This window comes from Propithecus coquereli, unplaced genomic scaffold, assembly GCF_000956105.1.
Source record: "Propithecus coquereli isolate 6110/MARCELLA unplaced genomic scaffold, Pcoq_1.0 Scaffold3, whole genome shotgun sequence".
NCBI classification, from domain to species: Eukaryota; Metazoa; Chordata; class Mammalia; order Primates; family Indriidae; genus Propithecus; species Propithecus coquereli.
The window spans coordinates 13365368-13378317 of NW_012148618.1; the positions used below are offsets into that span (position 1 = coordinate 13365368).

A 12950-nucleotide genomic window follows, 5' to 3' on the forward strand; every position below is an offset into this window, starting at 1 on the left:
AAAAAAAAAAAAAAAAAAAAAAAGATCTTCTGTAGTACAAATATAATTTTGAGTTTGTAACATGCATCAAATAAACACTTTATATAAACAGTGTCCAAGAATCTAACATTATTAGACTCTAAAATGTAGAATTTTAGTCTTTGGCTCACAAAGAGTAGTTCCTCTAACAATTTTGGGAAGGCTGGGAAACTGCCAGAGTCCAAAGGGTTTTGTCACATGCAAATATATTTAAAAGAGTTACTTGACCAAATTAATAATATCAACAAAAAGATTTACTCGTCCTCATAAGCTAAGACACAGCACAAAACTGCTATAGCCATTTGCAGCCCACTGCTGATACTCAAAAAAAAATCATTTCTGTGGCTTCACCTATCAGTTCTGTGATTTCTCTCCCATACCCATATCTCTAATCTTGCCCTTTTTTCTAAGCTCCACATCTCCAACCATCTGCTTGTCACCTCCATACTTTTATCCTGTGGCAATCCAAAATAATTTCTACATTCTTAACTTGCACCACCTATGAAGACAACATCTCCTAAGCTCTTGACCAGTTTATGCCAAGTTTCAAATGTATAAACCTTTTCCTGCAAATTCAGTAAGTGATTGAGAAAAAAAAGATCAATGATATTTCAGACCATATTCTGGAGATGTTATTATTTCTCTCCAAATGCTCTGGTCTTTTCAGTTCCCCCATCATGTCAATCCTACCCTACCCAATGTTATATAACAAAAGCAAAAACAATCACCAACAGTGCAAAAAAGATCATGTAAAAACTTAATACTAAGCAGAAATTCAAATGCTTTAGTTCTGAAAAACTGACTGGACAACGGATGTTTTCTAAAGGTCAGTGAGATTATCTTTGTAAACAAACTTCAAGGGTGGGCACAGTGGCTCATGCCTATAATCCCAGCACTTTGAGAGGCTGAGGTGGGAGGATCACTTGAGCCGAGGAGTTCAAGATCAGCCTGGGTAACAGAGCGACACCTCACCTCCACAAAAAATGTAAAAATTAGTTGGGCATGGTGGCATGCACCTATAGTCACAGCTACTCAGGAGCCTTAGGCAGGAGGATTGCTTTTGCCCAGGAATTTGAGGTTACAGTGAGGTATGATCGGAGCTACTATACTCTGCATCTGGGCAACAGGGCAAGACATAGTATCTTTAAAAAAAAAAAAAAAAGAAAGAAACTTCAAGAATAGGAGAATCTTAAGAAAAATCATGCCAACTGAAATGAAGGATGGAAAACAGAATGCAAAAGGCCTGAAAAATCTATGTCAGAGCAATATATTTTTAATGCTCAAGTATCATGTACCACGGCAATTTTCTTAGTAGATAAACTGTTTCACAAGGTCTAAGTGGCCAAAACTATCTTCATAATAATAGTATATTTGCCTTGCACTGATATTACAAAAGCAATGGTGGGTAAAAGTGCAACCCTTTATCAGGAACCAAGGCAGTGGCATTTAATGGTACTAGTCGTCATACTCTTCACAGTCACAATCCTACATTACCAAAAAAAACAGATAGCCAAACACAATGGCTCATGTCTACAGTCCCAGCTACTCAGGAGGCTAAGGTAGGAGGATCATCTGAGCCCAGGAGTCTGAGGCTAGCCTGGGCAATACAGCAAGACCCTGATTCTTAAAAAAAAAATGCCACTTTTATATAAGAATATCCTTGATAAAGTAGTAAAAATTATGACTGTCATTAAATCTGGAACTTGCAGTACATGACTTCAATAATCTTGGTGACAAAATGGAAGATATGCAAAATACAATAAATGACTGTGTTGAGATAAAGCACTTTGCAACTGTTTTGACTTGTGAACTAGTCACTTTTCTCATGGAACATCACATTTACTTGAAAGAAAGACTAACAAACTGCAGTTTTTGAGACTTGGTTATCTGTAAGATATTTCTCTGAAAATGGGCAATGGAAGCTCTCACTTCAAGGAAGACAACTGACAGTATTCACTGACAACGACAGAATTTGACCTTTCAAGGAAAAACTGGAATTTTGAAGAACTTCTATCTGCTACCATGATCTTAATGGCTTCCAATACTTAAGAAACTACTGATTAGACAGACGGGCCCAGGGGATGATTATTAACAATGTACTTTTTTAGTGAAATGTAAAATAAGTTAATATTTAGAAAATCTACACAATTTAGTCAACCAATATTTTCTAAATGACCAAAGAGCAATATTACAAAATCATGCACGGGTAAAAGACCCATACAAAGTGCAAGACACACCAGTGGGTTTTGTATTAGAGTACAAAAACATTCATTAATATGATTTGATTCCACATTACAACTATCTTTAAGAAACTCCACTTACTAAGCTTTAGTATAGAATCAAAGAATATCCTCAATTATCTGAAAAGGCTATTAAAATACCATTTTCTTTTCCTACTATATATCTGTAAGAGGTCATATTTTCTACATATACTTCAACCAAAATATCATAACAGACTGAGTGAAGGAGATGATATCCAGCTATCTTCTGTTATGCCAGATATTAAAGAGATTTTCAAAAATGCAAAACAATGCTACTCTTAGAATATAGTTATTTTTCACCAAAAATGTTATTTATATTAACATATAATGAGTCTATTATTGCTACTTTAAATTAAATTAATATTTTTATTTTCTCAGTTGTAATTTCCAACATAGTAACCTACATGAGCAAAGGCTTTCTGGAGTCCACAATAATTTTTAAGAATGTAAGAGTTCTGAGACCAAAAAGTTTGAGAACTGCTGATATAGTAGGTTTGCAAATTGGGAAGCATGCATTCTAGCATCAGCTCTGCTCCTCCACAGCTACATGATATTCCCTCCTCTATGAAATTAAGAGATTAGAACCAGATGACCACTAAGGTACAAGAAAAGTCTGTAATTTTACGTTCCTTACCTTGAAGCTGTAGATTTCATTGTAACAATCAGCACTTTTCAGATACCAGGTTATATTCAAAGACTGATCACAAGGTTCTCCATCAACTATAAAAGAAGAAATCTTTGTGAATAAAAGATGATTCCCAAACAAAGCATTCTTCTTTAACTGTTAACCTACATCCTATTTATTTCTTGCCCTAAACTGACATACTCGAAGACCATCCCTTCTCCAAACATAAGGTAATGGAATAATATATGCAAAAACAACTGGATATTCAGATAAAAGTATTGTTGTTCATAGAAAAAAAACAGCAGTTAAGCAGTCTTTAACCTTTTAAAACTGTGGATCTATTTTTATGCCTTCGCGCCTCAATTTCTGGATCTCTGTTGGGAATAACCTGAGAGTGACATAGCAGTCCTAAGTTAAAACCAGTCTTCCATTATCATTCAAATATTAATATTTATTGAGCAGAACACAAGTATACAACGGTACAGTGTTAGACCAAAGAGGGAAATGGATGAAAACAAATTATTAAAGACCCTTAAAAAGGCTATGTTCTAGTTGGAGAGACAAAGAATAACATCAGTGATGTCACAAGGCAATATTCATGATTATTAAATGGTGGTATAACTAATGGCTTAGACCTTGAAAGATACCAAGATTGGATAGAAAAAGCAATGAACAAAAAGCAAATATGGCTGGGGAAGATAGAAGTAGCAAAAGCAAAGATAAAAGTATTAGGTTTTTTTCAAAAACCACTTTAAGAGAGTCCTCAAGGAAACTTATGAAATCATGGAAGCTTCATATAACTTATTAAACATAGTTTGGAACACAGTATTTTAATGGCTCAAGGCATTAGTCTGAAGACTTAGGAGTCTGATTAGCTGTCTCACCTGGCAGAAGTCAGTATTCCCCTTTACCTTTGATTCCAGCTGTGTAAGGGAACATGTACTAAAGACTCTCTATGCAAATGTGACAAAAACAAACATGATTGCATTTAGGAATCTACTTTGGTTTATAACAAAAGAAGCAACCTTTTTATAACCTTCTCTTTTTCTTTGTTTTAAACTATTTTCTCAAACTAATTTTTAAATGATCAGCACATTTTCACAGGGCTCTATCAGAATACTCAAAAATTTGACCTGTTGAATAGAATTTTTGGAAATGACAAAAAGGATACTACAATCTGACTATGAACTATTCAGAAGAATCCATACAGAGATAAGAATAATAAAAGCCAGTAAGAACACATCTCCTAAACAGGAGATTTTCAAGGAAATCTGGATGCAAAAATATTACTGTTTATGTTAAAAGACAACATTTAAAACTTTATGGAAGACTTTTAAGAGACAATGAAAATGGTCCCACCTATTCCATGGAAAGCTATATACCATACTCACAAAACATAAAATCAGAGACAATTGGTAAATATGAGAAAGCGCAGAAGTAACAAATAAAAATATAAGGTAAATTTAAAGGAGCCTCAATCCTCCAAAAACAATGGAATGCAGACACTTTAAAACATGTAGCTTGTTTAACTTGCCAAAACACTATTAGATGAAAATACAGGTGAGGAAAAGACTGTACCTAATAAAAGAGTAAAAATAGTAAATAGGCTGTCAGGCCATTCCAAAGACAAAATCCTGCTATCCCTAATAGCTACTCTTACCTAGTAAACCAATCTCACAGGAAAGGACAGTATGTCAGAGTAGATTTGATTTAAATCAAATGTAAGCCATTAGTCAGGAGATTACATTTTCATGGACATAATGTACTCTTCATAGAAATTTTACTTGCTGCTTCACCCCCACTAGAATGTAAGGTCAATGAGGGAAGGAAATTTTCCTGTCTCTTCTCTAATGTCTACAACAGTGCCTGGCAATATAGTAAGTATTAATAACTACTTACTAGCTGGGTGCGGTGGCTCATGCCTATAATACTAGCACTCTGGGAGGCCGAGGTGGGAGGATCGCTCAAACTCAGGAGTTTGAGACCAGCCTGAGCAAGAGCAAGACCCCATCTCTACGAAAAACAGAAACAAATTAGCTGGACAACTAAAAATATATAGAAAAAATTAGCCGGGCATGGTGGTGCACGCCTGCAGTCCCAGCTACTTGGGAGGCTGAGGCAGAAGGATTGCTTGAGCCCAGGAGTTTAAAGTTGCTGTGGGCTAGGCACTCTAGCCCAGGCAACAGAGTGAGACTCTGTCTCAAAAAAAAAAAAAAAAAAAACAGGGGGAAGGGCAAGGGCAATGTATGTAACCTAAACATCTGTACCCCCATAGTATGCTGTAATAAAAAAATAAATAAATAAAAACAATTACTTACTAAACAATTGAAATAATGAAATCATCCAACTGTGACTTACAAATTTTGCACTTTCATGGAGAGAATATGCACAGAATCATGCATTGATGATCTGGATTTTTATTTCTGATCTTGAAATAATGCTGCCCATGATCATTCTCTAAATTAAAGCCAGTTTCAGAACTAAAAGGAAGCTTTTCTTTAATACAGTGGCTTTCCCACTAGACAAACTGGTTTTGTTCTACGTAATCTCTATTTCCTAACAATATTTATGAGCTTCCTCTTTCTGGGTTGGTAAAATACTTCTTTTGTAAATAAAAGATCTACTGAATGTATTTATTCAGAGCCAATGGTCTAACAAACCTAGGTCATATTTTCAGTAAACATCGAACGAGCACACAAAAGTAAAAGTAGTGGTATCTTTATGACTCAGAACATATTAAAACACCATGCAGGCAATTAACCAACATAATTACAATCATGTGATGCATAATGTTTCCGTCAATGACAGGCTGCATATACAATGGTGGTCCCGTAAGATTTTAATACCGTATTTTTACTGTACCTTTTCTATGTTTACATATGTTTAGATACACAAACACTACTGGGATACAAATGCGTATAGTAATATGCTGTACAGTTTGTAGCCTAGGAACAGCCAACACCACCATATAGCCTAGATGTGTAGTAGGCTATACCATCTAGATTTGTGTAAGTACATTCTATGATGTTCGCACAATGATGAATCACCTAAGGACATGACTGTAAATGTAATTCAATTGAGATGTGACTGAATATATGCTCAATATGGTATATATAGAATATATATTAATACATAATACATATTAGTATACATATAATGTATTATATATTATATATAGTGTGTATATATATATGTAAGGTGAACACTAGAAAAACAAGGGAAGAAAACAAAGTTGACAGGGGGGTGGGGGTGGGTGGGTGCCACTTCCTCCCCCCTTGCCCTGTCCATGCCCAAAAAATAAAAATTAAAAAAATAAAGAAAAACAAAGTTCACACAAGTATTCTGAAAATTATTCAGTGAAAGGACCTTAGTTACACTAAAATATGTTTATACCTAGATAGTACTCGACTATTAAATTTCAGAACTTAAAAATAGGTTGCAAGTAGCCCATCAGAGACAGAAAATAGGTAATTTAAAAGTTTACCTATAACTTTTAAAAACTCAAATAAAAACTTTATGAAATGCAAAAACTCACATTTCAGGAATATAGTGGTATTTCTGAAGAGGATCTTTCCAAAACTAAAATAATTTTTCCCCTGCAAAGATAAAGGAAAGATAATTAGCATTAGATCACTTTAATTCCCAAGGCAGAATATAACTACCTAAATTTATAAAATGTTCAAATTAGTTTTCTTAACCAAGAAAAAACATCAACATCCTTCCTTTTAGTAAAGTTTAACCATATCTAAACGCAGGCTTTTGCTCCTTAGCACGGAGACATGATTTTTTTCCCACAGGCCATGAAGCACAGACTCTAGAAGGGAGGCTGCTGGAATACCCCAACCTAATTTAAATCTTCATAGGATAGAACCCTTAATCAGTTCATTCCCATTACTGATCACTGCTCAGAATAACCAATTGTTTTTTTAAATGAACTATTCGATGAGCAGACAACCACAGTTTTATTTTTAAATCTAAAAAGACTTAACTATTAACCATTTTAGTAACAAGTAAAAAGCTAAAATTGAGAACATAAAGATCTTCACCAAATGAATAAAAGCTATAATGCTTGCCATATGAAAGTCCAAATATGACTTGGGCATTACAATCAGTGACCAGAGCAAAATGAAACAAAAAGGCCAATGTATTAGTAGTTTTAAAAGGGCTAACTAATGCTTTTCAGCATTTCTTCCCTCCATCTAGTCTTTGCCCACTCACGGAACTGTATCTCTTGCTCAAATGCGGTTTAAAGGAGGGGGGGAGGGGTAGAAAGGGTCAATCTATCTAGATTACTGTGGAATTAAAGACTAGCCTTACCACATTAGATTTGAGAATACTACTTCTTCCATTTTAACCATTACCATGTTAAAATACATTTTTTTAAATCCCTATGCTTCCTAATCACACAGCAAAGACTAATCGTTTCAAAGTTTAAACGAAATAAAACCACCTTGTAAGTAGAATTACCCAGAAACAACAACAAAAAAAAGTGCAGAGGAAAAAAAAGAAAGAACTGAAAAAGCCTATTTACATATCCCTCTCATTGAACCTAGGGGCACTGGATTCTGAAATTTAATCTGAAAGATAAACTACTCTCCGTATATATATCAAGTTTACATCTCTCTCAAATCAGGCACTTAAAGTTCTGTTACTTTTCTGATGAGAAACCGCTCCACCACTCCTTTCCGTGGCTTTAGTGAACCTGACAGTCCCGCTAGCCTACCCACACTGCGCGCTTTCTGCTCCAGGGAGGTGGGTCCCCGTTGGCCGGTGACACAGACCATCCCGGCAACCCCACCCCTTTGGAAGCTACTTTTGCGGAACCTTCATGGACCCCTTGGGCCACCGTAGCCCCACCCCTCGCTCCTCCGGGTTTAGTCGCTACTGAAGTGAGCACTCACCGACGGTATCGGAATGTGCCACTTGGACCGGTCGGCAGCAGACACGGGTGCCGGTCCTGCACCGAAAAGCGACAAAGGGGACGGCTGAGCCCCCAGAAGTAGAAGAATGACAGGCAACACCTGAAGCCACGCAGCCGCCGCCATCTTCACAGCCATGGAGTGCCTACTAAAAGCATTTCACCTTCTTCCGGCTCGCCCCGCCTTCTTCCGGCTCTGTTCTGGGGGCGGGATTATCCGGGTCCTCGAAACTTCGCGGGGTTTGTTTGCTGTGCGACCCAAAGGCCCCTCCCTCAGACTGTCGTCCGTGCTCAGTGAGGCTCTGGACCTACTGCGCAGGCGTCCTCTAGTCGTAACCTGCTCAACTGAGTTAGGGTGACTTTCAGATGCCACCCTGGCCTCAGTCGTCTCTCTCCCAGCCATTAACGAGTTTGGGGACCAAGCAAGCACCTCGTCCGGCGTTTGGTTCTCATCTTCCGCTCGCCCCGGCCCTTCATCCTTTCCAACTCAAAGTCAGACGTTGGGACCAGAAGTCTGGGAAACCATAAATCTGGCTGCCCGAATGGAGTCTAGTAGTGAGTTCTCCAGTTTGTGAGGTATTTAAGCAAAGGCTGAAATTTGGCAGTGGTGGAGTACAATCGATTGCTAGACTGGATGGTATAATAAATAGACTTCAAAGTCCCTTTCTAGCCTTGAAAAGTACGATGCTGCAGTAGAATCTGGCCAGAGACATCAGCCTCCAGCAAAGACCTGGCCGGCACTTCCCACTCAAAACTAAAAATAGGGAGAGAATGGGTCAGTTTTCAAAATCTGCGGCGTGACCTCCCTCCTCTGAGATAAACCTGCAGATGCTTTGCTCCAGTCAAGGAGGCCGTCTCGGTACTTCCTGGTTCTCTCACGTTTTTGATTTTTATCCTCTGGAGTTCATTGCATTCATGCCCTCACCGCGGCTAAGACAGTTCCTAATAAAAGCACGTTCCTCATCAGCTACCCATAATCAAGAAAAATATGCCAAGTAAGTCATCGTAGAAACGCAAGTTTGGGCCTGAAAAATTCGAGGAGCAGGAGTCAAGATCTGTCACTCCATAGGATCTGGAGGAGACTCCTTTTCCCAGAAACTTGAGAGTGGTGACGTGCTGGCCAAACGGCTTTTTGAAGAGATCGCCCTGGGCATTGGCCTGAGACCTGGGGAGTCAGTCGGAGTGACTGGGAAGCCATGGAAGCAGCTGAGAAAGAGGAAATCAGGTAAAGGCCCAGTGCTCCCGCAGCGACTGACCCCGGGCCCACAGAGACAAGGGATACTACCTGAAAGTACCTAAAAGCAACATTTCTTTTTTTTGCAACATTTCTGACTTTGAAGTTTTCACTGATTTTTTTTAATTGCACTTTTTATTTTAATGTTTGGTATTTGTGTACTTTTACTTTTTTCTCAATTCTGCAGGCAATTAGTTGATATTAATAGCCCGTGAAAAATACTTTGAGGATGGTTAAATAACATTAGCAGTGGAAAAGCTGTGATCAGAACTCTAACATCAATTTCAAGCATGTTGCTTTCCAAGTTCAGCTATACTCATCTCTTCCTATATTATTTCCAGAGCTCATTCTTCAAAGCTGGAAAGAGGAGACTGCAAATTTCTCTACTCTTTGCACACCAATTAAAGGAAACAGTGACAAAGACTGAGTTCAACAAAGGATAAACAATTTTTTATTATGGCCAAGTGTATCTTTTTTATTGTGACCAAGTGTATCTCTCTGGGTTTTCATAATATTTTGAAACTTGTGTTCAATCACATTTTCCTACATAACCATGGACATGATGATTACAGATGTATTCAGCCACACCTCTGCATGAAATCCAATGTATTTTTTTCTCCTTATGGCCTATAATTGTTTTAATCAGATGGAGGCTAGTTTAAATACATACAGTACTCAGGCAGCAATATACATACATTTTGTTCATGTATTAAAACTTGGCTTTAAAAAACATTGGCCCCTAGATTGCCAGCCTCATCTTTAAAAGCAAGAGATTTTTCTTCTACATCTGTTCTTTTTTCTTTACACCTAAAATTAGAATCACTTTTGTTTCTGTTCTTATGCTAATTATACATTTGTTGTTGTATATGCTGTTATACATTTGTCAGTATGCAGAAAGCTTAGACACAGTCCATATCTTCCTCAGAGCCCAGCACCCAATAAGAATATTCCGAAAACATTTAGTTGAATAAATAGGTGGGTAGGTTGTGGTTGGTTAGTTGGTTTTGGTTTGTTTGTTTGTTTGTTTGTTTGGAGGTGTGGTTTGGCTTGGTTTGGTTTTGCTCCTTCAGATTCTACTGTTGCAATCATAGTCTTCAGTCATTATTTTAAAAGAATCCTTCCTCATAAGTGACAGTGCTCTTTTTCCATTGCTTTCAGAGTAATCCCAGAACTTGATGTTCTGTTGTTTACCCTGGGTGATTTACAAAAGAATGTTGTTCTGCAGCACATGTGCTATAGTGCTATGTTATGGCTGTGACACAATTTTGCATTGCAGAATAGACTCCAAAGATTTATTTTGTCTGTTCACACTAAGATTGAAGGTACAAAAATTGGACTTACAAACACTGTGTAAAATAAATTTCTTAAAATGTCTTATTTAGTGTTGAAGATGAAGCTGTGGATAAAAACATTTTCAGAGACTGCAGCAAGATTGCTTTCTACAGGTAAGGAAAGTAAATATATTATCTAGATCAAAATTTTTCTGACTATTTCAAAATTGATGCTTATTAAATTTTTGAGAAATGTTAGACTTTCTAAGGAAAGGGTCAGTTAGGAAATTTAATAATTAAGGAATTCATCAGATAGGAGACTTTCACCTTTATATGCTTACTGCTATACTATTCTAAATTTTTCAGTAAACAGGTATTTTATTTTTAAAGCCAAAATTGTATGTCTTTGAATAGATAATATTTTTACATGGCTCAAAAATAATATAAAGCAACTGATAGGTGATTTTAAAAATAATGATAATAATAATAATATAAAGAGGTATACATTGAGGCCAGGCTCAGTGGCTCACATCTGAAATCCCAGCACTTTGGGAGACCAAGGCAGGAAGATCACCTAAGCCCAGGAGTTTGAGGTTATGGTGAGCTATGATTGTGCCACTGCACTCTGGCCTGGGTGACAAAGGGAGACCCTGTCTGTTAAAAAAAAAAAAAAAAAAATGGTGAGCTATGATTGTGCCACTGCACTCTGGCCTGGGTGACAAAGGGAGACCCTGTCTGTTAAAAAAAAAAAAAAAAAAGGTATATACATTGAAAAGTGTTATTCTTACCCCTTTCTCCTTCTACCTCACTCCTCATCTTGTCTCTATAAATGGAGATTGTCCTCCCTTTTTATAGTTGTATAGTATTCCATTTGGGTAGATGTACTATAATTTATTCAGTCTGTCTCCTACTGCTAGACCTACACGTTGTTTTTAATCTTACTAAAATAGCACAAGAGGTTAACATATGTCATTTCCTACACATGTGGGTATATTTATAGGATAGATTTCTGGGAGTGGGATTACTGGGTCAAAGAGTTTATGCATTTGAAATATGTTAAATATTGCCAGATTTCCTTCCATAGGAATTATACCATTTTGTACTCTCATCACATATGAGAGTTCCCCCAGATCCTCAAAAACAATGTCTTTAAAATCTTCATTTTTGAATGTCTTTATGTGATCCTGAAACTAAAATCATGAAAAATTGTATTATATATTATGACTATCTAATTTATTCACTCTTTGTTCTGGAAGAAGAAAAGAATATCATTTTAATTCTAAACAGGTACCTAGAGAAAAGTCTTCAATGAATGCCTGGTCACCTTGTTAAACCACTAGATTATATTGGATTTCCACTAGAATTTATTGAGTTACTACTAAAGTGTCCATTTCATGGAAAGAGGGAGGGAAATTAACAAGCTTATAAATATCATCTATGAAAATTGCCCCACCTTCTCAACAAAAGAGACAAGATGCCATCCTTTGAGCAGTGTTATGTTGAACAATTTCATTAGTATTATTAGAACTCATCTTATTAGCACTCTAATAATAAGAGTACTCTTTGAGTACTAATACGTCTGTGCCCAATTAATATTATAGTGAATTTTAATGACTTCCACGTGATAATATAACCTATTGGATACTGACAGTCACAAATAATCCTCATGCATCTTTTACTTCATACCTGTAGGCGTCAGAAACAGTATCTCTCCAAGAAGTCCACCTATCAGGCATTACTAGACTCAATCACAACAAGCGAAGACAGCACCAGGTTCAAAGTCATCAATGAAGCAACTAAGGTGAGATAGAAGTATTTTCTACAGAGAATAATTTATTTCTGCATTTATTTTAGTTGAATGAAGTAAATTTCCACAAAACCTCATTAAAGCTGTGTATGCTTCAAAAATAAACTTTGTTAAAGAAGGAACATCATCTTTTTCACATCTACACTAATACACTTTAATATTAATATGAATATCAACATATAGATTACCTGTGTATCAGATGTTTTTTCTAGATGTTTTACAAATGTTATTTCCTTGTAATTAATTTTCATTGTGCACTAAGAGGTACATTGTATTATCCTCAATTTTCAGATAAGGAAAATGAAGTCTAGAAAATCACTTGCCCAAAGTCACACAGTAACCAGAATTTTCTCCTGTCAGACTCCATCAAACACCCCTGTGCTTTCTAGCCTTTCTAGCACTATTACACATTGCGCAGTTGAGCAAGGTACAGATTCAGTGAATGTCCAAACTTCAAAATGCAGGTGGAACAGGGGAGAAGCAAAGGGACTATGCAGTTGAAAATTTAAGTCACAAATGTTCCATCACCTGAGCTCCTTCACTGGCAAATCACCGCTGGTTCTTCCCTACTGAAAGGATTAGAGCAATATATCTAAAGTGCTTTTTCTCACCTGTCAAATTGCCATGCTACTTCAGATGGGCCAGTCATAAAAAAACACTATGGGCTCTGCTAGGAAGTGTGACTATGCACAACTGCCTTAGGCTCTCAACCTGACACTCACTTCTTCTATCTAAAGGCATCTGAAGTAGCTAAGGCCTCTCAGACCAATCTGACATAATTGAAAGACATAGTTAAGGCCATGCAGTCTGGATCCC

General features: G+C 36.9%; 2 protein-coding genes across 2 annotated transcripts in view; one reads left to right on the forward strand and one right to left on the reverse strand.

Moving 5' to 3' along the window:
* The window catches only part of TMEM87A (transmembrane protein 87A), a 51617-nt gene extending 43512 nt beyond the window's left edge, over nucleotides 1-8105 (reverse strand). Inside the window, exons 1-3 of the mRNA XM_012649133.1 lie at nucleotides 7806-8105; nucleotides 6440-6500; nucleotides 2914-2999 (exon numbers count right to left, since the gene is read on the reverse strand). Of these exons, the coding sequence (XP_012504587.1) occupies nucleotides 2914-2999; nucleotides 6440-6500; nucleotides 7806-7961 (303 nt within the window). The 5' untranslated portion in view covers nucleotides 7962-8105. The remainder of the gene's footprint in view (nucleotides 1-2913; nucleotides 3000-6439; nucleotides 6501-7805) is intronic.
* A 378-nt stretch (nucleotides 8106-8483) lies between these two features.
* Nucleotides 8484-12950, forward strand: part of GANC (glucosidase, alpha; neutral C) — a 61103-nt gene continuing 56636 nt past the window's right edge. The window contains exons 1-3 of the mRNA XM_012649331.1: nucleotides 8484-9047; nucleotides 10439-10501; nucleotides 12020-12128. Of these exons, the coding sequence (XP_012504785.1) occupies nucleotides 9019-9047; nucleotides 10439-10501; nucleotides 12020-12128 (201 nt within the window). The 5' untranslated portion in view covers nucleotides 8484-9018. The remainder of the gene's footprint in view (nucleotides 9048-10438; nucleotides 10502-12019; nucleotides 12129-12950) is intronic.